The following is a 26432-nucleotide window of genomic DNA, read 5'->3' on the forward strand; positions in this document are numbered from 1 at the left end:
GGTAAGAAAGAAAATGTGTATGAATGTATTTTGACTACATAGAAATGACTCAATAAATGTGAATTTTACTCTCTTTTGCTGTTCCATCTTTCTCTAGGTTAGTTGTCACAGCTTTAGTTTAAACAACTAAACTCAGTTAGTCAATTACAGCTAGAGAGTGCTCTCTAGGCTACAGGTAGGGTCCAGGCCCGTTGTTCAGCACAGATAATTTAGAAATATAGCCAAACAGACATGGCAGCATCAAAACTTGTTTTCCTGGTATTGGAACACTCAAGGCACAGAAACCAAGCTGCTGGGTCCTGCAGGGCTCCCCAGAGCAGCACAGGTCTGGCCACTTGTTTTCCTGGTATTGGAACACTCAGGGCACAGAAACCAAGCTGCTGGGTCATGCAGGGCTCCCCAGAGCAGCACAGGTCTGGACAGGAGCCTGGGGTATGAAGCTGGTTGTAGTCTCTCTGGCCATCATGGTCTTGAGAGACAAGCACAGTTTGACAAGTTGCCCTCTTGCCTCCAATCTCTCTTTCCTTTGTTGACTATTTCTGGCTCACCTCAGAGTTCCAATAACTTCCCCTAATTATATTAAAAATGTTTAGGCTCCTTGAGTGTATGCTGGCATTTCGTACCTATACAGAATCTGAAGAATCTTGTCGTCAATTTCATTCTTTAGATTTTCAATTTCTGCCCATATAAATGCCACCTCTAACCTGTAACAGTTGGTTTTCAATTTTTGGTTATTTTTCATGGACAGTATTATATTATAGTACTTAAAATTTCTCTTTGGCTTCCTAACAGAATGACTGATATACTTTCAGTAGGATATGCACTTGGAAGTCGTTTGGAGTTAGTACAGTTGATCCTTGAACAACACAGGTTTGAATTGTATGGGCCCGCTTAAACATGGAGTTTCTTCCACCTTTGCCACCCCCGAGATGGAAAGACCAATCTCTTCTCTTCCTCCTCCTCCTCCTACTCAATGTCAAGACAAGGATGAAGACCTTTATGATGATCCACTTTGACTTAATGAGCAGCATATATATTTTCTCTTCTTTATGATTTTTTAAATAACATTGTCTTTTTTTCTGGCCATATTGTAAGAATGCAGTGCCTCATATATTCTCAAATATACATATATATATATATAACATACATATTAATTGATTATATTATAGCTAAGGTGTCCAGTAAACAGAGGATATTAGTAGTCAAGCTTTTGGGGAGTCAAAAGTTATATTTGGTTTTGTCATTGCTTGGGAGGATTGGTGTCCCAAACCCTTACATTGTTCAAGGGTAACTGTATTTGTAATAGTATAAGCTTATCACACTTTAAGAAAACTAAATATATGAATCAAATAAATGTCTAATTATTTATAGTAAGAGTTGAAAAAGATTTATTCTAAAATAGCAAGTTCCTGTGGTACAGTGAAATGATTTTATTAAAAAAATTCAATAACCACACAATTGTATAATTTTCTGGAGTTTCTCTACTACCCAAAAGTATAAGTCTCTGTGACTTCTCATCTCATTTACTGCTAGATTTCTGGCACCTAGAATAGTGCTCGGCAGGTAACAGATGCCCAATAAACATTAGTTGCATAAATAAATCCTAGTGTTAAAAAAGCATCAATTTGTCAGTTTTTTGTATAATTTTATCATATTTTATTCTTCTTTACAAATTGTGAGCAAGAACTTCTTTTCAAAAATAAATTTGTCTAATTTGATTTATATTTCTTGATTCTCAAATAATTATCATAAACAATGGTTATTGCATGTTATGTGCTATGTGTCCTGTTGCTTGCTATACTAATTCATCTCTCGAACTGCTCTCACATTTATATTTCATATGAATAGCCCCAAATCACGTATTCATGAAGGCACAGGTATTCATGTGTTTTTTGAGATGGAGTCTCGCTGTGTTGCCCAGGCTGGAGTGCAGTGGCGTGATGTTGGCTCACTGCAACCTCCGCCTGCTGGGTTCAAGCGATTCTCCTGAATGGCACAAGTTTTATCAGTTTTGTTTGCTGCTTTATTCCCAACAGTTAGACAATATTAAGAGATGAGTACAATCATGTCCCTGTTTTTTTTTTTTTTTCCAGATGAGGAAAAAGAAGTAATGACAAATGAAGGAATGTGCTCAATTTTAAACAGTCATAGAAGGTAGTGCTAGATTTTAAACTAGACAATTCAACTCTAGAACATATGGTTTTAAGTACTGCTTCCTTGACTTCTATGTCTTTGGTAGCCTTGAGTTCTACTTGCAATGAATGGAGTCTTTTCATCCCCAAAATTTATATGTTGAAATTTTAACCTCCAAAGTAAAGTATTAGGAGAAGGGGCCTTTGGGAGGTATTGAATTCATGAGAGAAGAACTCTCATAAATGGGATTAATGTCCTTATAAAAACGACCCCAGAGACTGCTCCTTCTACCATGTGAGGTTACAGTGAGAGCACAACTGCCAACGAAGAAGGGGACCTCATTAGACACTGAATCTGCTGGCACTTTGATCTTGAACTTCTCAGCCTCCAGAACTGTAAGAAATAAACATTGATTCTTTATAAGTCACTGCCATAAATCTACGGCATTTTTTTTAATAACAATCCAAAAGGACTAACATAGTTTTTCTACCACTATAACTTGTAAAGAATAGAAGGGTCTCTAAATATCATATGAAATGAATAGTCATGAAAATGAAAGTTTTAATTTCCAAATTCTCTTACTAATAATTTGTGACAACTGTCCAGTCAAACACAAAGGAAGACAAGAAAGAACTCAGAAGGACTTCTGGCAACTTATTTACTGTCAGAATGATAAAAAAAAAAATCAGCTGTATGCCTTTCCCATTTTTGGTATTTTGAGATAATTTTTTTCTCTTAATACGTTAAGTCTCAAATGAAGTTGTACTGCTTTCCGTTTATTGACATCTCTTATCTAGGAAATGACTTTTTCAGGATAGCTGTATAAAAAACGTATGAATTCATTTATGCATTTCCCAGCAGCTGTTAACTGTTCCCTAAATGTAAAAGTGAACTTTTTCACAATCACAGGTGAGTCAAAATAAAAATAATTAAATATTTTAGGAAGACAGACAGTCCCTGTCATTAACAGCTGTAATAATTACCTAACTGCTTCAAGAGAATTAAATACCAATATAAATTATATATAGAAGAACCACATATAATAGAATTAAATAGCTAATTCCATTACAAAAACAAAAGATGTCTTTTACCTCATACACCTTTAAAAATAATGGTAAAAACTAACATAAAAATGGCAAAAAACTAACATAAAAATTAAATTTTAAGCTGGAGAAAATATTTGCAATGCATTTGAAAGAAAATTACATACAAAGAATATATGTATGTGTATATATCACATACAAACAGTATGGTGTATACTACATATGGTATAGAGTGCATACAAAGGGTAGTCACAAAGTGATAAGAAAAAGTCAACCCTAAAAATTAGTCAAAGTATATCAATATACGATTTATAGAAAAGAATATGACTAATACACATATGAAACAATGCTGAATCTCTCTAACAGAAAAAATGCAACTTGAAGTAATTCAGACATTACTTTATGCCTGGCAGAATGAGAAAAATGAGAAAAGTGATCACATCCAACTTCTGGATAGCAATATGGGCAAAGGATATTGAATATATAATGCTGTGGAAATGTAAACCATCACAGCTTTTGAGTGCATTATCCATCTATTAAATTTAGAAAGTCTTATTCACTACATTATGGATAATGGCAAAAACTTGGAAGAAGCTCTATGCAAGGCAATATTATAAAATCTATCAAAATCACAAAAGGGCATACCATTGTATATAGCAATTTTATTTCTTCGAGATATGCTTACATAAATGCAAAACAGTCTTGTACATGCTCATTTAGAGCAGCTATGTTCATGATAGCAAAAGACTGTTTGCAAAATAAATCAATGCAATGTACGTCACTAAGGAGCTGTCAGAAAATAAAATTAGAAAGTTTTTTGTGAGCACATATGAAATTATCTCTAATATTTTCTATTAGGTAAAAAAGGCATTGAATAGTGTCTCAATATGCTACAATTTCAATGGAAAAGGAGAAAATAGATATATATATATGTGTAAGTAGACTTACATATATGAAAAATATTTCTGGAAATTTATACAAGAAGCTGATAATGCCAGTTAATTCTCTCTAGAGAGGGAAATTGGCTAGGGATAGAGTTGGGAGAGACTATTTCCAGTTTATCATTTAGAAGCTTTTGATTTTTGAATCACATGAGCTGTTGCCCATTGATATTAAAGATGATTTTTTTGCATGACAGTGTGAATGTGCTTAATGCCACTGAAATATACACTTAAAAAGGTTAAATGGTAAATTGAATTTTATGTATATGTTCACACAATAAAATACTTCTAAAAATAATAATTTTCTTAAAGTGCCTGTTTCTCAACAAGTCTGTACCCAAGGAGGTATAATATCCTTTGAGAAATGTAAGTATATAAGGATACATTCAATTTGGCTCATATGCCATTATTTTACATGGCAAAAAAATAATAATAAATTATCTCTAATTAAGGGATTTTTTAAATAAAAATTATCCAGATATAAAATCGAAAGCAGCCATTAAAGAGAATACTTTATGAATGAATAAATAAATTGTGATATATAATGGCATATAATTCAGTGATAAAGAGAAATGAGCTATCAGTCGATGAAAGGATGTGAAGAAAACCTAAATGCATATTACTAAGTGAAAAAGATCAATCTGAAAAAACTATACACTGTCTGATTCCAATTATATGACATTCTGGAGATGACAAAATTATGGAGACAGTAAAAAAATCAGTGGTTGGCAGAGATTAGGGAGGATGGAGCACAGAGGAGTTTTAGGACAGTGAAACTATTCCGTATCATACTATAAATGTGGATATAAGACATTATACACTTGTCCAAACCCATAGAATATACACCAGGAGTAAAACCTAATGTAAACTACAGACTTTGAGCAATAACTATATGGTAATGCAGGTTAATCGATTATAACAAATATAATACTCTTGTGTGGGATGTCGATAGTGTGGGAGCCTGTAAATGTGTGGCGAATGGGAATTCTCTGCACTTTCTGCTCAAGTTTTGCAATTAATGTAACACTGCTGTAAAAATAATGTCTATGTTTTTTCAAATAAAAAGAATTCTCAGTAAAAGGAAAGAAAGGATACATTAGTCTGTACTAGTTGACATGTAAATGTTTCCATGATTATTTTGAAGAGTTCTGGAGATGGATGGTGGTGATGGTTGCAAAACAATATGAATGTAGGTAATGTCACTGAACTGTACACTTAAAAGTGGTTAGATGGTAACTTTTATACTATGAGTATTTTATCATAAGTAAAAACATTAAAAAATATTTAAACATTATTTAAGCAATAAAACCAATAAGTATCAAAAGAGCAACAATAAGATTAATGACGGTTCCTAACAGAAAGGATGAAAGCTAGAAGACAATGGAATGAAATCTTTGGTGCTGAAAGAAATTCTATAACCAGTAATAATAAGGTTTAGAAACATAGATACAATAAAGAATTTCCAGAGAAATGAAAACAGAAAATGTATTTCCAGGATACCCGCACTAAAAGAAATTCTAAAATGATTCCTTCAGACACAAGGAGAATATTTTCAGATGGAAACACAGATATGCAAAAGAAATGAATGACAATGGAAAAATAAATGTGAAGGTAAATATAAATGGATATTGACTGTATAAACAAGAATAGAAATGTTCTAAGTAATCCTTAAATAAACTGTGAAAAATGTCTTAATAATGGCACAAGATGGAGTTAAAATTTTCTAAAATTCTAACAGTATCAGGGAATTGCTAGTAGTAATTATTTGTGTTAGACTATAAAAGTTGAGGATGAATGTGAAATCTCAAGAGTAACCACTATAAGAACAGTATAAGCATATATATCTAATAAATTAATAAATTAAAAATGGAATAACAGGAAGTATCTGTTTATTTCCAGAATCCAAAAGAAGTTAACAGAGAAAAAAATAAGCAGGTGAGTTAAAGAGAAAATAAATAGTAACATGATAGATAGAAACCCAAGTTTGTTTTAATAAATATAAATGCAAATGGACTACATAACCCAATAAATATCAATACAATCAGATTAGGATTTTTAAATAAAGGCTACTATAAGATGCTTACAAGAGATCATAAATATAAGAACCAGAAGGCTGAATGAAGGGTGCACGAAGAAAAGCAATGCAAATATTAACCAAATGTAAGTTGGTAGTGTTTGTGCTAAAAACAGAAAGAGTAGATTTTAAAGCAAAAGGCATTATTAGAGATAAAAAGTAACATTTTGTAATGATAAAGTGATCAACCTATGAATAATGTAAATGTTAATTGTGGTTATCTTTTGAGTGGTTTTTAAAGTGATTTTCACATTCTTCATCATACTTTTTTCTATTGTTTGAGGTTTTTACAATAAGCATGAATTATTTATATCACCTGAAATAAAACAATAAAGCCATTTTTTACTGTAGACAGAAAAAGAAATAATGCAATACAAAGATTTAAGAGTAATATTTATAAATAAAAAAAGTTTAAAAAGATTTAGTGGTTATTATGCTCTGATTACAATTATGAAAATTAAGTCTATAATGCCAGGTCAAGAAAAATGAAAAGAGAACTAATGAGAATCAGGTGGAAAATTGCACCAAAAAGTGTTATGTAATCTCATTTTCTTCTTAATTCTATTTGTTTATATAAGGAGTAGAAGATAGTTAGATAATTCTGAGTGTATTTTCTGCAAGTAGATGATACAGGAGTACTAAAAAAACAAAAAGAATGTGGAATGATCCAAAGAGAGGAAAGAACTGATCCATTCATTCACTCATTCATTCATTTATTCATTCAATTACTTATGGGTACCTACTCTGTGCCAAGTACTGACTGAAATTGTTATTTCTGAGGCAAACAGAATATTTGTCAGTCTAATGTGGGAAATTACTTTTGAGATTATTAGATGGAATAAGTCATGCATATTTGATGGGATTACCGAAGAATAACAATTCCTTAACTAACATACATTGAATTGAATTTGCTATTCAAATTATGGGAAGACTTAACGTGTTTATAACAATGATATTCTGAGAATAAGTAAATCTGACTTACAAAAATAAAACTACCCATAGATAAATCTGAAAAACATTAATGAATCATTGGGATTGATATAGGAAGGAGATAAAGAATAAAGATGCTGTTGAAGAGGATTCAAAAACCATCTGGCGTCCAAAGTTGGATTAGCTCTGTTGGGGTTCCCAATTACTAATTGCAATATCCAAAAGCTTTTTCTCCCTCAATCATTCTAGAATTTTCAAGAGCATTTAACACTGTTGCCCTCTTTGAATCTCTTGGCTTCTTTGGTTTCTGTTAACAAAACAAAGACAGTAGAAGTCAGTTTTCCTCTTATTTCTAACTATCAGTTTCTGTGGTTAATTCCTCTTTCCTCGAACAGAATTTGGATGACTGAACATTGATGATCCTAAAAGTTCTACCTGTGGCAATGTTTCCCTTTCACTCAGTACATGTTTTTTGCCTGATAAAATTCTGGCAGCTTCTATCAGCATCTCTATTCTAATAGATCAACCCACGCTTTATCCAATCCCAGAGCTCCAGTTCTGTGTTTTCACTATCCCTGTGATCATCCCCCAGTTTGCTCTGCAGGAGGCATATGAATGTCACGTTCCATGCTAAAGTTACAGTTTTAATATCCTCTATTGAAGTTAGCTGTTAATCTTTTAGTGTTCCAGGTCTCAAATAACGAGATTACAAACCAAGTTCCTGTGGACCCTGGTAAAGAAGATATTTCTTTCAAATCAAGTTCTTCTTCTCTCTCTCTACTGCAACCACATTCCTGAGCCTGGCTTCCAACAAGCCATTGATTTCCTTGTTTCCCAGCATCAAACTCCCTGCAGTCTAGTCTCATATTGCTACCAAATGTCTTCCTTCCTTCCTTCCTTCCTTCCTTCCTTCCTTCCTTCCTTCCTTCCTTCCGTCCGTCCGTCCTTCCTTCCTTCCTTCCTTCCTCCCTCCCTCCTTTCCTCCCTCCCTCCCTTTTTCTCTTTCTTTCTTTTTCTTCTCTTTCTTTTCTCTTCTTCTTTCTTCATTTCTCTTTCTCCTTTCTTTCCTCTTTCTCTTTCTTCTTTCTCTTTCCTTCCACTTTCTCTTTTGTTTCTCTCTTTTTCTTTCTTTCTCTCCCTCCTTTCCTCCTGGTTTCTTTTCTTCTTTCTTTCCTCCTTCCTTCCTTCCTTCTTTCCTTCCTTCCTTCCTTCCATCCTTCCATCCTTCCATCCTTCCCTCTTACTCTTTCTTTCTCTCCTTCCTTCCCTCCCTCCTCTCTTTCTTTCTTCTTTCTCTCTCTCTTTCTTTCTTTCAATTCTCCAATATCTTTTAAATTATGGCCTTCTAGAGTTCCTTCTGAGCTAAAACTGATATTGACTATTACCAAGGTATCTATAAATACAGTTTTACAATTTTCCCTCCTTCAATATGAAGTTGGCCCAACTGAACTTTGAATTTTGAAGGTGCTTTCCTTTCCATCCCCTCATAGGATAAGCGTGTGCCACTTTATGGCAGTCTAAGATGAAGAGTCTAATTTTATAAATCAAATACACTAAGGACTAATAATTTTCATTATAAAAATGTTTTTCATCTCTATTGAGTTATTGCTTAGTATTCTTCTTATCAAAATGTGTGGTTCCAATTGTATATATATGGATAGAGTTTATCTGTGAAGTATTTATCATTCATGACCTGTCATTCACAAAGCCGTCAAAGAAAATTGAAAAGGAAGAAACTTCTGTTGGTTTATATAATTTTTTTTGAATCTGTACTGCTAAGTAATTGAAACACAATTTTACACATTTTCTGTGTTTATAGAAATATCTACTACTATAAAATTTTAAATATAAAACATGTATGCACAAAATTTTGATTATGGATACTGCCATTTCGTATACATTTTTCTTTGCATGTATATTTTAATTATCATTACTATCGAATAAGTCCTATTAAGTTAAGAACTAGCTGTATTAAGTTCTATCTTGAAAAAATATATGTATATATGTATATATGTAGATATACACGTAAAATACGTTTTTAATTGCAAACTTAGTTCCCTTCTCCATACCAATGAAATATTTATGCAAATACTTTCTAAAATCCTTTTAGATTTAATATTTTCTGATTCTATTACAATCTTCAAGATACATTTGTGGATAAAGAATCAACTCCGACCACTTTAACATGGAGCAATGAGATTTTCAAAGATTCTTCTTGCTATTCAAATAATCTTATTTACTCTTCCCACATTCTTAAATTCAGTTTTTATCCATTTATCTAAACATTTCATGCTTTTATCATCGAACCTCCAATTTCATTTCTTGAAAATGTCAGGAAATACTGATAAATGCAAAGCTCCCGCTTTGTGCCTGGATTTCATTTGAAATCACCTTGAATTTTTGAAATGTAACCTTCGAAAAGGAATATAATTTCACTTTATTTCTTAGAAGCATTATTATAAAATAATATTTATTAACAGCTTATGAGAGGAACCAATGCATTTACATAGTGGATAAATATGTCACAAGACATAGGGAGATTCATTTACTCCTTTTATGAAGGAATAAGTATTGAATTAAGGGCTCTAAAAATAAGACCTGAGAGAGGATACAATATTTAAATTCATGTTTCTTATGAAAGTAATTTCATTATTACTGACAGAAAATGAGTTTCCTGTGATCCATGTTTCTTCCTAATTATTTTTGTGATGTGATATATGTTAACATGAAAACTGCTAAGTATAAATTTAAAATTACAAGACTATTTGGTAATTATAGAGTAAAATTCCCATAACACTACTGAATTCTATATACTTAAGCATAGTAAAATAACATAGTATCTACTTGCTAGTTATTCCTGTCTCTGCAGACTTCTAGGTTGTGACCACTTTGACTTGCATTTTTTTTCATGTAGCGGGCTCCTTTAAAAAAAAAGAAAATTTAAAAAATTTCAATTAACTGCAATTATAAATTGACAAATGCATCTAAATGAACATAATAAGCAAGAATGGAATGTGAAGAGCTTAATTAGATGTGTCCCTAATTGTCAGGTTACATATCCTATAAGAATAATTCCACAAACACTACCACTAAACATTAGAGCTGTGGGTATATAAATCCATGGTGGAATAAAAGGATGATACTGTTGTCCAATATTCTTCCTTACAGCAACATTTCAATATTTATAAGCAAAATTGCTTTGTATAGTGCTTTTCCTTCTTGCCCATTTTATTTCTAATAACTAAATAATAAATGTAAAATGTATTTTTTCTTATCTTGAATTTATAAAAAATTTAAAAAAATTATAATTTAGATTCATACAGGTTAGAGTTGCCTTCTCCTCTAATTATTCTGAATCAATAAAATTTTATATTCTTGCTATTATACCTTAAACACTGATTTGGTGATTCACAGTGATCATTAAAACAAAACTAAATGCTTTGACATTGTTAGTTATTATATGTGCATATAGTCATAGCTTAATGTATTCAGTATATTATAACTAAAATAACTGAGCCCAAAATCCCCAAATGCATTTGTAATTAAGCGTATTTTAGAAAAGTGACTTGCATGAGACTGACGGAGATATACACATTAACTTGCTATTGCAATTTGCACTCTATACATTTATTATCCCATGGTTGATATGGGAAATAAAAAAGAAAATGTATTTTAAATTTATTAATATGAATACTCAATATAAAGCCTTTATATCTATGTCTATAAAACCCAAGACTCTCTATATAATCATTAAATGTATAAGTCAGGACTATAGGGAATTTCCATTTATCAGTGGGACAGAGAAGTATCTAGTTCATATCCAGAGTCAGGCAGGGCCTGGTATGTCTTAAGAGTCATAAAGGGAGGATTCATTATCATTATTACTTAGTGCAATGGTTCTATTAAAAATTTTAAAAAGGAAATCAAAAGGCCAAAAACTTCAAGATCTACTTAAACAAGTCAATTTTACACAGTATGACTTAGATACTAAAATCTTTTCTTGGATTTGGAATTTTAAAGGGTATTTTGGAAAATAAAAACGACAGTGGCAATATATAAATAGCAGATAAAATGCTGAAGATTATGTTTAATTGACACAATTCTTTATTTCCACAAAATGCATATTCTTAGAATCAATAAACCTTAGCAAATGGTGTGTTTAGGCAGAAGTAATTTCCTGATAATAAATCCATTGTTAAAGTGAGATAGAAATTACGGTTTTAATGTGATAAAAATGCTCCTTCTGGTCTTGCCACTGTTCACAGAATAAAAAAAAAATCAGATTCCTAATCTTGGTATTCAAGTTAAAAAGTGATTCTCTGCCCTTGACTTTACCCACAACAGTTTTTCAACACATACTTTATGGACCAGGAAGACTGAAACACCTGGTGGAATCTTCCCCACCCTGCCCCCCACTACATCTTTGTTCATGTTGCTCCTCCCGCTAGCACTGCCCTTCTACTGATTTCTGCCTGTGGTTTCACCACTCCCATCAAAGTCCAGATAACCAGTTCCTCTTCCAGGAAGCCTTTCCTGATTCCTTTCGGTTGTATGTAATCTTTCACCATCCTCTAAATTGCCATTTCTCATTTCCTCTCATAACACTTTTCAATAGATTCTAATTATTTATGTTTCATCACATCAAATGACTAAACTGTAACTTTTTCATAAGCTGCTTTCCTCCATGATTGATCTTTGCATTTCAACAAATTTCAGGATGGTACATTGTAGAGTATGAGCACTTCCTACTTTAAAAAAAATTGATAAATATGGCTTATGTATTAAACTGGACAAATTTTTGTTGGTAAGAAATTTCCTCCTAGAGGGAGACTAGATATTGTTGGAAAAATTCCTTAGTATGTCCTCTTGGTGTAGAAGAAGAAACACAGGGGAGTCGAGTGTGTCTGGGAGTGGCAGAAGGAGAATCTCATTCTAGGAAGAGGGAAGGCCTGGAGAGCAAGGTGAATTGGTGTAAGGCTGTGGCCACTTCATATAACATATGTCTCTGCATATGGTTCTTTTTGCAAGTTGTACAAAATATTTGTTATGAGGGTGCTGGATGAGTTTAGCATTGGGATTAATAAGAGACAGAATAAGAAGAGAGAGAAGAAGAGAGTCCCGGGAATTAGCAAGATTACTGGGTAGATTTTCTAAGCAAAGCTCTTAGGTGTCTGATACACAACAAGCATTCAGCTACTGTGATTAACATTTTGTGACTGGAAATTCTTATTTGGGGCAAAAGGCTGTATTAACGTTAAACAATTCTCTCTATTCCCCAGAATTCAAACTCTTTGATCAGTTTCATACCAGATGCCATGCAGATTCCAACTCTGTGTAATTCAAGTAACTAAGGTTTAGCTGAAATGATCATAAATGTAGCTGGAAATTAAGGAAACAGCCATTCAACAGTCTGATTAAATACCATTTGATATAGCATAGGCCTACAACTTAGAAAACAGGAATGAGATAATTTAATTTCTTTTTCTGTAAAATGGCAGTAATCATCAAACTTAACATCTCATAGTTTTTTGTTTGTTTGTTTGTTTGTTTTTAAGTAAAATAAGCTCTTTTTGTTTGTTTCTGAGACAGGGTCTCACTTTGCTATCCAGGCTGGGGTGCAGTGACACAATCACAGCTCACTGGTGGCCTGGACCTCCCAGGCTCAAGTGATCCTCCAACCTCAGCCTCCAGAGTAGATGAGGTTACAGGTGAAGGCCACCACGCCTGTCTAATTTTTTTTGTGTGTATGTGTATGTGTGTATATATATGTGTGTGTGTGTGTATGTGTGTGTATATATATATATATATTTTTTTTTTTTTTTTAGAGACCAAGTCTTACTATGTTTCCCAGACTGATCTGGAACTCTTAGGCTCGAGTGAGTCTCCTGCTTTGGCCTCCCAAAGTGCTGGGATTACAGGCATGAACCACCATGCCTGGCCTAAAATAAGTTCTTCTTAAGAGCAAAGACTCTCCTTAGAAGAAGGGTATATGTTATTATTATTTTTTATTATAATAGGTAAAATTATATGTGCCTAAAATATATTATTAGAGTATCCATGAAGGTGATATCTTAAAAATAAACTATTATATTCTTGTTGTCTGTAATCTTGTCATTTTGCTGAAAACAAAAAGTGCCCCTTCATGTTCAGGGAGATTCACCATTCAATACCTTGAAGGGAATATGTGTCTGAATTTAGAACAACAGATCTTTGTGTTACATAGGCAGCAGTTATTATTTTAAGTATGCATAGACTTGCTTTTTTCTCTTGCAGATAGCTGAACTTGGGCCTTTCCATGGCTAGTGCAATATGAATATCATCAATCCACTCATTCATACAAGAGAAATAAAGCCAGCAAGGCACACATACTTTTAAATGCAGTATTTTATTATTCTTTTATAAGAGACCAAATGCACTTAGTCACTAGTGATATTACATTTTTAATGCTGAAAGAAAAAATAAAAAGAATTTTTGGTTATAATAGAGACCAGAATACCAGCCCTAATGGTTCTTTTGTTTGTTTGTTTGTTTGGTGAGATGGAGTCTTGCTCTGTCGCTCAGGCTGGAGTGCAGTGGTGCAATCTTGGCTTACTGCAACCTCTGCCTCCCAAGCAATTCTCCCTGCCTCAGCCTCCTGAATAGCTTGGATTACAGGCACCCGCCACCAAGCCTGACTAATTTTTATATTTTTAGTAGAGACAGGGTCTCGCCATGTTGGCCAGGCTGGTCTCAAACTCCTGACCTCCGGTGATCTGCCCGACTCAGTCTCCCAAAGTGCTGGGATTACAGGCGTGAGCCACTACACCTGGTCTGTTCTTTTTTTTCTAAATAAAATACTTAAAAAATTGAATTTTAAAGAGTGTGTGTGTGTGTGTGTGTGTGTGTGTGTGTGTGTGTGTGTGTTCTTGTTCTCAGTGCTACCACTGTCCTCACTGGTTGGGGATACACTTGGCTAAGTGACTGAGCCTCCAGGTTAAAGTCTATTTTAAATGACTTTATGAGATAACTTATATATGAAAGTATTGTTTGAAAGCCTTTTGAAAGCCTCCTTGCTTTGGGCCGTAACTCTTTTTAGTGGCATTTCTCATTTCTAGATTTTTAGTCAAAATTTTGGAAATACAATCTCCTCACGCAGTGCTTTCATTACATGTAAATGATGACACAAGATCCCCACTCATTGTGCATATTAGGTACATGCTAATTCTCACCAGCATATACTTCCTGAACTTTCTACATCTTTCTGTGATCCAAACTGCATTTGACTCCAGTTTGACCTGCCTCCAACATGCTACTCAAAAGTGGAAAGTATGTGCTAAAAGTCCTTAGGGTATAAGCTCCTACTTAAAACATGGTTTCCCAGGGGCAAAGACCTTGTTCAGTTATGCTTATAATCAGTGTTTATGACTCCAGACACTGTAATGTTTATCAAGTGTTGCTACAACACTTGAGCCGTGATGACACGGTAAATAGGCCAGATTTGAATGCCAAGCACTACAACTACCCAGCTTCACATTTCAATTATATTTAAAGGAAATTGCCTAATGAAAGTGTTTAAAAGTTCATTAAAATTAACCTTTTGAATCGAGAGGGTGCAGTGGGCACTCGGGATAATACTACAGTTTTACATTTAGGTTTTCAATTACTGAATAAATGAAAAATTCAGGGGATTTGAAATGTCAAGGATGCTTTGAAACAGATACTGAATTGGCTGAGAACTTTAACTCAGTCTCATGGTCAATGTTCTCTAGTGTTTTGTGACATGATTACTAATAGTCATTGATTATTTAGTGCCAACAATGTGCTAGGAGCTGTTGAAGTACAGACACTGCATATCAAAGAAAAGTGATAAGCATTACTTCAGGCAAGAATTATGATAGAGAACATATTTAGATTGAATTACAGGTTTGACGGAAATTTTAAACAGCCACAGTCAGTTTATCATTTTAGGAAAAATTGCACCACAGCCATCCTCAGTAAGGGAGAATTTACTATATTTTGAAGGTCACCAATATCTTCCGAAGATTCACTATGATTTGTTGCTACATCTTACAGGTGCTCAACCTGTAAGAATTAGAGTTGGAGGGCTTTCCGGAAAGCATGAGGTCCTACACTCAATACTGGACTTGTGAGATCTGGGTGGAGCAAAGAACGTTTTTGAGGCAAGCGCTATGAGTCACTTGAATTTAAAAGCAGGTCTTTAAAGTCTATGTATAAATATCTTCAGAAACTAAAAGGAAAAAAAGAATTCCAAATTGAGACCAAGTTCTGGTTATCTAGTCAGTGTGGGCTTTGGGATGCAATATGAATAAGCCCCGCAGAAGAGCTTATCTTTGAGGGGCAGGGATCTAAAACAGATTTAGATATAACCTGAGAAGTGCTATTTTGGATGTGTATACATTGTATCATAGGAATCTGGAAGAGGGGCACTCAGTACAATCTAGGGATTCATAAGGGGCTTCTGATGGGGCACTGCCTTAGATATTCCAAGCATTTTATATACTTTACTACATTTTAATTAAATTTCAGAAAACGAAACCAAGATTCTTCAAGTTTCTTTCATGCACATGGTTTTGCCTTTAGCTCAGTAAGAAAAAGACAGAAAATAAAAACAACAGAGACTGTAGATATCTATAAAGCTTTCATTGTTACCTTTAAACATGCACCCATCTCCAAATCTATAAACCCTACAGGGAGGAATAGACAGTACAAAACTGCTTTGCTGGTTGCTGCTGGCAAGAGAAGGAAGCCCTGAAGCTGTAGTGAAGACTCTGAGCTAAACTGGGCCACTGTTTCTGCCTTCCTCTGCTCTGGGTCTCCTGTCTTGACATTTTTTCTTTCTTTCTTTCTTTCTTTTTTTGAGATGGAGTCTCACTCTGTCACCCAGGCTGGAGAGCAGTGGCACAATCTTGGCTCACTGCAACCTCCTCCTCCCGGTTTCAAGTGATTCTCCTGCCTCAGCCCCCCAAATAGCTGGGACTACAGGCTCCCACCACCACACCTAGCTAATTTTTTTTTTGTATTTTTAGTAAAGACGGGGTTTCATCGTGCAAGCCAGGATGGTCTTGATCTCCTGACCTCATGATCCACCTGTCTCCGCCTCCCAAAGTGCTAGGATTACAGGCATAAGACACCGTGCCTGGCTGACATTTTTTCTAGATCATCCTTACCATTATCATAAGAAATGAAACTTAAAAAGTCTTGCTTCATATATCCACACATATAGTTGCATAAATCAATAATTTTTCATTATTATTACAAACTATAACTCATACTCAATATTTCTTATGCATTTTTGAAACAGAAGTGAAGTCATAAACTAAAAGAGGCCCCAGAGAGTCCGTCTTTCCTATAACACAACTCCTTGTCATCCAGAGTATTTCTTTAATCTAGTTAAGGATTCTGTTTGTTAGGCATGGATCTTTATTCTCTTTTCACAGATGTAAAACCTGACGTTGGAGTCAGATAGCATTCATTCATTCATTCATTGAACAAATTAAGAACTTCATTTGCTAGGCACTGTGGGGCTAGAGAAGACTCTTGTCATCAAAACCCCCATAGTCCTGACAAAAACAAAGCTGTGTTCACCATACCAATTTTTCTCCCCTAGTAAATAAGAAGATTGGGTTTTTCTGCCGGCACCTCCCACTACAGCTAGACTGGGGCCATGTGACTGAAAGTTTGGTCAATGATGGGTGAACATAATAAAAAATATTTCTAGGCCTAGCCCTGGAAAAATATAATCTTGTGATCTTTTTATCCTCTCTTTCCCTGGTAAGCTGCAAATACCCAGTTGGCATAGCTACAAATGAGAGCCTCTCAATCTGCATTGAACTGTGACATGAAGGAGAAATAAAGTTTACTATGTTATTTTGGAGTTTAATTTTGGAGTTTAATTTGTTACCACTGCATAGTCTATTCTTTCCTGTCTAATATAATACAAAGTTTCATGGGCAAGACAGACACTAACCAAATAGTAACAGAAAATACAATTGCTTTGAAGGGAACAATCTGAGGGCTCTGAACTGAAGTAACAGGGGAGACTTACTGTAGTAGATCAGATAACATTTCAGAAATATTTAATCACCCCCCCTTATTTCTATAGAAGGAATATACCAGTGATGTTGGCTGGGTTTGGTTTTGTGACTTGCTTTAGTCAATAAAATAGGTGGAAGTAATGGTGGACCAGTTCTCAATCTATCCCCTAAAGGGTCTTGTGTGTTTCTGCTCACATTGTTCCATTTCTGCCACACATAAAAGCTATAAAAGAAACCTGTGCAGGTTAGCCCACTGGTTCTAGGAGGAATATGAGTGACATATGGAGCAGAGTTGTACCAACAGAGACTCCTTAGATCAGCTGACCTCCAGACATGAACATGCCCATATGAGATCAGCACAATCACTGAGTGAAGTCCATCCTGACCATCAGGCCCACAACCAATGCTCTCACACATTTGGCTTAAATAGGTGTTCAGTATTGCATACCACAGAAATTTTGTTATTGATATACACACTATTACAGTAAAAACTAACTAACATATCTTCTCAGATAAAGACCTCAATGAGGTGGTAACATTTCAGTGAACACCGAAAGGGAGAAAATTCTAAGAGAAGAAACAACATTCAAGAAGGCACTAAAGTATGTGGCATATTTTGAGAAACTTAATGATGGTCAGTATGCCCAAGCCTAATGAGCATGAAGGAGGGGAGTTCAGTAATAGATGGGGGAGATCAGACCTTGTAGACTCTGGTAGGAAATTAATTTTTAAATTTGACAACAGCCAATAGGGACTGTTGAAGGATAGCTTAAGGGTGGGAAATAAATTGGAAGAGAAGACAGAAATACTTGACTTGAAAATCCACTTATATATATAGCAAACACATTGTTTTCACTTAGGTTTTATGCATCATATGTATATATTGTAGCTTTAAGGGTGCTGATGGACATCAGAGGCCCTTCTACATTTCCATTTGGTACTTCTAAGAATGCCAGATAAGAGCAGGAGGACTAAGGAAGCTCTGACCAATTTTACTGAGACTGATCTCTCAGCCTACCTTTGTTAGCCTCATAGTGTGTATAAAGGATACCCAAGGGTTTCTTTGCAAAACGAGTACTCTCTTATACCACCCCTTAGAACCATGTGGTCCAGCAGAGTATATAATGTGCAGTGAAGGATACAGAGGAGTCATAAAATGGCCATTATAGCTAAATGAAACCTGCATCTCACCTTGGTCTGTCTGGGTCTTTATTGCACTTCATTAGTTCTAAAGCAAGAGTCTGCTTCCTCACGAGTCTCTATGACTCTAACTTTACCTACCTCCAAGACTATAATCCAGTCTAGAGATGACTTTCTAAAACATTTGCATTATGCATGTTTGACTTGAGGGCAAGGGAACAAGAATGAGGAAAAGGAAAATTAACATTTACTGAATGCATATTTTATTTTAGATATTATTCTAGGTGATTAGAGATTATATTTTTCTCAGGTTGGTTTCCCCTGCCTCAGACTCTGCCTGAGACAGAGTTGATAATAAATAATTTGGGAGGGAACACCAGGAAACACCAATAAAAGAGTAAAGAAATAAAACAGGGAAGGAAAGGAGGCCAGAAATGGGCGCGTAATAAAGCAGATTACCAATCTGGGTAACTGAGGCTGTATTCTGCGGGCAGATGCTGACAGACACCGTGGAATATGCCTCAGGGTGACTCAGTAGAGGGATGAAGAGGGTTGGCTATTTATTCTTCTACTCCCATCTGTCAATGATGGAAGGCTGCATCTGGGGGCATTCTCTCCTCTGTACTTATAGGCTGCATTGAACACAAGCTGAAAGACTGTTCTCAGGCAGATATGACAGTGCCTGCACTTAGATGCCATGGCATGACTGGAATAACAAGGATCAAATGGACATGGGAGGATCCTCAACAGCTACAGAAACTTTTGCTTATTTATTCCTCATTAATCATCATCATTTTACACCCTTAATTCCCTTATTGCCCAACTTAAAGACACATCCTACCACACTCTATTACTTGTTTCTTATAACAATTGTATTTTCTATATTATCTGATCCCTTATCACAATTGTATTTTCTATATTTGTCATTAGACTGTGAGCATAATAAGGCCCAGAATTGAGTTTATTTTGTTCATCAACATCGAATACAAAGTAGGAACCACTTGAGATTTGTTGAACCAATGAATAAAAACATCTCTATGACATAGGTAGTGTGTTCTTCATTAATGGGTGGGAAGCTATGGCCATATTGGTGGTGACAGGATTCCAATACAGGAAAGTCTGACATAAATCCCATAAGCTACCACATCGTGATAATGACACCATACTGTGTTCCTGCTTCCTGCCTCAGAAACTCATTTTCTATTTCCTACATCATTAAATCTTAACTTTTCTGCCTGACTTTCAAATCCTTCTATAATCAGGATAGTTAGATTAGTCTTGTAGCTTTAATAAAAACAGCATACAAATACCTTATAGGATGAATGAAATATTTCTTAAGGCCATGTGTGAAAATGACTTGCAGGTCGCTTATTGTCAACAATTAGTGTACTATGAGAAAACAGTGTGATCTAGTCTTTAAAAAGTCCAATGTGAAAATGTTGCATGAATGGGAATGTAATTTCTAGAGCTGTCGAAGGTTGGGTGTAAGTGATGGTGAATGCTAGACTCTGTTTCTGAGGTCGAAATGACTGGAACACTCAAGAGTAACTGAGGACAGGACAGCAAAATTCCTTTTATCCATGCACAGGTAAGTGATTTTGCTCAAGATAGTTGGACCTGAACAAGAACCACAGAAATATGCAAGCAAAATGGAATCAGTAAGGTTGAAGCTGGAAACAGAAGAACAAGAAATAATACATACCTACTTATATTTGCTAAGGGTGTGTAGATGCTTTCATTTACATTATTTAATGTAAGCCTCAAGACAAGGTGATTAGTTGAATATAGAGCCAGACAAATACATGAAAATAATTCAGCATTCAGTCAAGCAGCAAATAAATACCAAAAGAAGAGAGTTGCACCCTGTGTGCTAGGTTACAAACTCCTATAAGAGATAATCAGGTAATGATATGACTTTTTTTTTTGGAGGGAAGATGTGGTAGAATGCATTAATTGATCAAAAATATTTGAAGCGTTTCTTTGTACTATCAGGCTCATCTGTATGGATGTTCCTTCCTCTGGGAGTGTTAAAAATTAACCATACAAATTAGGTCATTCTGGTCATGTCCAAAATCAGAGTCTAGGGGCCTGGGGGATAAAACACTTGGGGCATATAGCACCATCTTCAAGAACTGAATTTTTCTCAAGCCCAGCTGCTGAAATGGCCTGCTGTAACCCAAATACCAGTTTTATGTAGTAGCTGCTGAAACAACCTGCCATGACTCTAGAGCTAGTTTTACCTACCACCCTCACTTACCAGTCTTCTCTAATGTCAAAATTTCTTCCAAAACACTTCTCTTTCTAATGAAACTCTAAACCTTTTCTTTGTTCTTCAGACATACTGAAGATAACCCTAGTCTGGGTGTATGCCCTGGATTGCAAGTCTGTAACTCCCAAAGAAAATGTTTAATTTAGAGGCCTATCTCTATGTTTTATTTTGACTTCAACAGAAGGATTATACTTCCTGTCCCAATGATGTTAGCTAGGCAATGCAACTCACTTTGACTAATGTAATACAAGCCAAGGAGAAGCTTTAGGAGCTCTCCTGTGCTTCTACCAGTGTTCTCTTCCCTCTGTGGCCAATCACAGCTATGGGCTTCATTTTCTTTCTAGATTGTGAAACAAAGAGAAGGTAGAGCAGAGCCCTAGCCAATATGGAGCCAAGTAATTGTAGTGAAAAATAAACCTTTTTGTTGTAAACACTAAGGTTTGGGGGTTACTTATTATTACAATGGTAAAGGTTGTGTAAGAAGAAGTGGGTAACAGCGTCTTTCTAATTTTGGGAAAGTTTACAAATTAGAAAGTGAGATAATAAAGAAAACACTTTACAGAAATAATTTTGGGTTTAATGTAGAAAAAAACTATAAATGGTGTTTTAAAGTGTTCATAATATTTAAAGGAATTTGGTCTTAGGGTATAAGGACACATGATTACAAATGAAATGAGAAATAAATTATTGAATTTTGATTTGTAGTCGTAACATGTAGGAGAATTTTATTTCCTTGGCTAACAATAGTATTGTAATGCTTAAGACAATTTGAAATTTACTACATTTATACATATAATTGATTAGATTTACAAGAGTGGTTTTAGTCCTTGGGGATATTTTGCTTGTTGTATCTGGGCTTGAAGTGATTAATAAATAGATACAATGTATTAGATTTAGGAAGAAAATAAAAAAATTTAACAAAGTCTGGAAAAAATAAAGTTATAAAGTGATTATTAAAACTGATCATATTTATAAACAGAATAATAATTTAGTATGTTCCCTGTAAACACACTAAAATACTAGATTTCAGTAAAAAATGTTAACTTTCATGAAGTAAAAATTAAAAATTGTGAATAGCTATAAATAGTCTATGCACAAAAACCATTCTAGAACATTAAAAACTTACAACAGAAGTCACTAGGAAGTAGTAACATATTTTCCATTTTATTGATGAGGAAATGGAAGCTGGATGGATTATTCCTAAAGATTGGAAGAGATTTAGTCTACCTAAAGCACCTAATTAAAAACTGTGCAAATATCATGGGGTCAGTAACTGCCTCCTGAACTAACGAATAAAGTGTACACACAAACAGAGATTTTATTTTGTTAAAATTGTATTTCTCTTTCTTTATCTCCTTCAAAAAATTGAAGAGACATAATAAAAGATACCCAAAAACTAGTTTTAAGTTAGAAAAAGGTCTTTTATAAACTAGTTTTAAGTTAAAAAAGAAAAGAAAAAGATACCTTATCATAAAACTTATACATCTATTGTGACTTAGCACCCAGTGTATATTTGTGGTTCCTGGAAGAGAGGCAATGAAGGAAAAGTACAGGTTATACATTTTCTTTATCTGTTACAAAGAAGCATATTAATTTTGTTATAAAATTCGGAAAGGTATTCAGTCTGTTGATATATGTATCTTGGAACCTAGAACACCTATAAATAAGAACTCTGACCAAATCTTTTATCAGGTTTCTAAAAGAAATGGTAAACCTTTAGATAAAATAAAGAACAGTGATAAAGTTGACTACATTATTATCTGCACTATCTATCTTTGCATACTTTTTTGTTGATACTCTTTAACTAGGAAGGATTGTTAATTAAAAGGCAAACCTCAAAATGAAGCGAATACATATTAATAAAAACATCATATACATGCTATAAGTACACACACTGGCAAACATAGTTCAATAACTTATGAGTTTGAAGCAACCATTATGTAATCTGTTGAAGATGTCCTAATATCTGATCTGTAGATAAGAAATTAAAATTTGTTCTTAGAATAGATATATTGATATGTAACTAATACAAATTATAAATAGCTCTAAAGTAATACTGTCCTTTGATAAACTAGCCAGCAAGTACAGTACAAGTGCATCATAATCTTCTTTCTCAATTCTCATGGTTCCATTACTCTGAATAAAAATATGAAATGAAATAAAATTGAACTAAGTCTTAGAGTAAATGAGTTCTAGGAAATATAAAAATTTGCCTAAAATACTTAGATCTGTCATTGAAATGTAAAACTATAGTATTACTTTTATGAAATGAAGTAAAACTAGATTTATTTATTTTTATCTTGAAATACTGCACAATTGTAGAAAGCAAATAATCTGCTTAATTTTACTATTTATAATTTAAGAAAAATGATCCCAGGAGAGACTCAGTCCTGTGAGATTTTTCAAGATAAAATAAGTCAGGACAAAGTAAAAGTGAAATGTGTTTTCATTTTTTGATGTAAAAGTAAAATGTATTTTGAGGTAAAATTCATATAAAAATTTTACTGTTTTCTTTTCAGACTGTTCTAGGGTCTCATAAGAACTAAAAACATTAAGTAATTAAAGGCTGGACTCTGCAGACAGATCAGTGAGCCAGAGAACAAGTCACCTTCTGAACTTTGCTTAATGATGGTGTTGATAATACATAACACCAGAAACAGAAATTACATCCATGTAATAAACAGCGCAATTGATCCTAGGAGAGGAAAACACATCTGAATAATGGTTTGTCATAAAACTGCTCACCCTTTCCTGACTGCTATTGATTAAAGAAAAACCACATAAAAGTACTTACGACTACTAAGTAATATTATTTTGTGCCTAGGATACTATCTATATTTCACATCTCAACAAAAATATTCATCTTAATAATGAACGCCCCAAGTGCTAGAATTGTATATTCAATCAAAAATCATTTTTTTCCATCATTTATATTTGTCTTTTAGGTACACCTCTCTACCACACTTATTCTTGATTGGATACTTCCACACACATTGTGGCTCTTAAAAGTTGGTGAATAGCCTCCATGTCAAGAATTAAAAAGTTAGTCCTTAATGGTCTCTTTCCCATTTTTTCCCCTTCCCAATTAATTTTATAACAAAGTTAGTTAAGAGTTTGGGCAAAGAGAGAAAAAAAATCTGAAAAGAAAAAGTCTCAGAAAAGGCTTAAAAATCATTTTGTGGTCAATAATGCAGGGCCGATTGTCCCACCATGGATTATCCCTGGAAATACTGTCTAGCCAAAGTGTTATTAATAACAAGATGCCAGCAAAAATGTTGCTGATCACAAAAGCTGTCATGTTTACTGTCATCTGCAGTGCTGCGCTCCAGACGAGAGCAGTAAGAACTGATGCACTTGATGATGTGTTCTATCTTTCTTGACAGTAAACTGATAGGCATGTGACATGTCAAATACTACAGATGAAAGTATGTTCTTGATTAAATACGGTGCGTGATGGCCCACGAGCAGATAGGTCACATCATTCATCCTCTGGGCATGTAGCCAAGTGGCACAAATGTCACATATATTTTTGCTTTTAAAATTAAAAAGGAAGTATTTGATTTTGCTTTTGGCTAGAAGGTGTTCAAACTTGCAGAAAATAAAACACAATGCTTTGTTTTTGGATATTGTTACAAAATTGTAAATTAAAACAGAATTTAAAAATTATTAATGCAAAGACTTTCCGAACTTTATACTGCATGGACACATCATCAACTCAAGCATTTTAAATACGTAAAATGGAATCTTTCCTTTAGCTTGGATAACACTAGTGATACGATTTTTAAATTGTTAAGTATGAATATCCTCTGTGCACTAATTCGAAAGTAAATTAAGTCAACTGTTTCTAAAATAGCACGCTCTGATTAAATAATTAAGTTTTCTTTAATGAAACCAGAGAATCTTCCAAAGAGGCTGGAATGCATTCCTTGTTATCAGGACTTTTATTTTGTAGGAACACTTACATATTCCACATACAAAAACAGCCTCATGTGAAACAGAGTTTTAGTCATTAATGGGTTCATCAGTAAATGTCAAGGAACATGAATTCATAAATATATCTGACTTTAAAATGCTATCATTATAATGACTTTCATTTTCATTTAATATGGGGGATGAGAACAAAAATGGAAGTGGATGTTTTTTTTAAATGCAGATGTCTTCTGCCCTATTCATTAATTCAGTCATGCAATGAGCAAGTATGTCTCAGGCATCTCCATGTGCCAGGCACTGGGCTCAGTGTGTGTGATACAAATGTGTGCAACAGATCACAGTACGTTTCCACTGACCTAAGAGTCTGGTGAAGAAAAATCAACAGCACAACATTCTATTAATAGTATTTCTGCTTGGGGTGGGGTGGGAATTTTTATACTCATTTACTTCATTGAGCCTGAAACATCTGAAATGTGTTGGTATTCTAACTGATATGTTCTTCTAGGGTAGTTTTCGGTACCTTATATGCAACAACTGATTTGACAATCTAGAGAGGAGTTTATTGAGGTTTGGTCTGTACCTTTCATCCATAATTTTAAGGCCACAAGTACAGTTTCATTTAGTAGAATTTAAAAATATATTGAATCTAATGCAATCACTTGCGGTTTTATAGCTAGGGCTGGTGCAGGTTTGAAATTAAGGATGTGTAAGGTTAACAACAGCAAGGGAGTCACAAGGGGGCGCAGGACAGTCATGGGCTCAGAGCTACAGTGGACTCCTGAAGGGTTGTCTGACATGCAAGGATTTCTTCTTTCTGGAATGGCCTTGATATACAGCACAATATGACCCTGGTCTTGGGCTGATCAAATTATTTCTCTCCTGAGAAATAAACTTAAAATGGGGACATAGTAATTTCAAACTTTGGAACTGAGTCATATTAACGGTGGCAACTGAGAGAGAATAAACACAAACTCCTACAACCAAGTGCTCTGTAATTTTCTAGATCCCTGTTCCTTTCTTCCTCTCTTGGTCCTCTCTTCCCCCTTGGCTTGAGCTCGCTCGCTAGGTGTGTTTCTAAGCTCCTACGTCATTTTCTTTTGGGGGTAACATTGCTATTCTATAAAATAGTGAAGCCAGCCTCGAAGTAGATGGAAATCTTTCACATTCCTGTCCTATGCTGTGAGGAAGGAGACATGAAGGCTAACGTGGGTTTCTGCTACGCCAGTAGAAGAACAGGATACTCAAAAGTATTACAGAGTGTTAAAATACACATTTCAGTAAAGGGAGCAAGAAAGCCAGATCAATATATGAAGAATTTACAAAGGAATAATAATAGCACATAGTTACATAGTGCTTACTATATGCCAGGAATTGTTCCAAATGCTTTACATACATTAACTCAATCCTTACTGTTGTTTTCAAAGAGGAAACTGAGGCCCAGGAAGATTAAGTGACTTGCCTGAGTTACACAGCTAGTAAGTACTAAAACTATCATACAAACACAGACAGTTTGGCTCCAGGATCTACATCCTAAACCACTCCTGACTGTTTTGTGCTAGCTAAGTTCAGGTTCCACACCTTTTGCATCCCTAGATCTGCACCTTTTGGATCCCTAGATCAGTGATTTAAAAGGGATCAGAATGTTGAAAAAGAAGGTGAATTTGTGAAGGAATATCTCCCCAAAAGCTATTACCATAACATGAGTACCTTTTCCACCCAGGGGTGAAGTCAATGACGCTACCCTCTACTACTTCAGTTTAGTGAGAAAGACTTCCATAGAACCCCTCAGTGAGCTGGAAATAAATTCCCTGCAGTTGAAAACATAGAAGACTGGTACTTGGCTTACACTTAGAGAAGTAATTCAGATGTCAGCGGGTTATGGGAGGCTACCTGGCTGCATCAGGATTTATCTCCATGCTGAAAGCAAAAAATGTGCCA

The 26432-nt window shown here is 34.6% G+C and overlaps 1 protein-coding gene across 21 annotated transcripts in view; it reads right to left on the reverse strand.

Moving 5' to 3' along the window:
- Positions 1-26432, reverse strand: part of LRRC7 (leucine rich repeat containing 7) — a 553605-nt gene that overhangs the window by 391407 nt on the left and 135766 nt on the right. For 5 of the 21 annotated variants that reach the window (XM_074003900.1, XM_074003920.1, XM_074003907.1 and 2 more), the window contains exon 3: positions 9966-10042. The exons of the other annotated variants lie outside the window; for them this stretch is intronic. In XM_074003900.1, coding sequence (XP_073860001.1) covers position 9966 — 1 coding nt within the window. In that variant the 5' untranslated portion in view covers positions 9967-10042. The remainder of the gene's footprint in view (positions 1-9965; positions 10043-26432) is intronic. 21 annotated transcript variants of the gene reach the window in all.

The sequence above is a fragment of the Macaca fascicularis genome, chromosome 1 (assembly GCF_037993035.2).
Source record: "Macaca fascicularis isolate 582-1 chromosome 1, T2T-MFA8v1.1".
Classification (NCBI taxonomy): domain Eukaryota; kingdom Metazoa; phylum Chordata; class Mammalia; order Primates; family Cercopithecidae; genus Macaca; species Macaca fascicularis.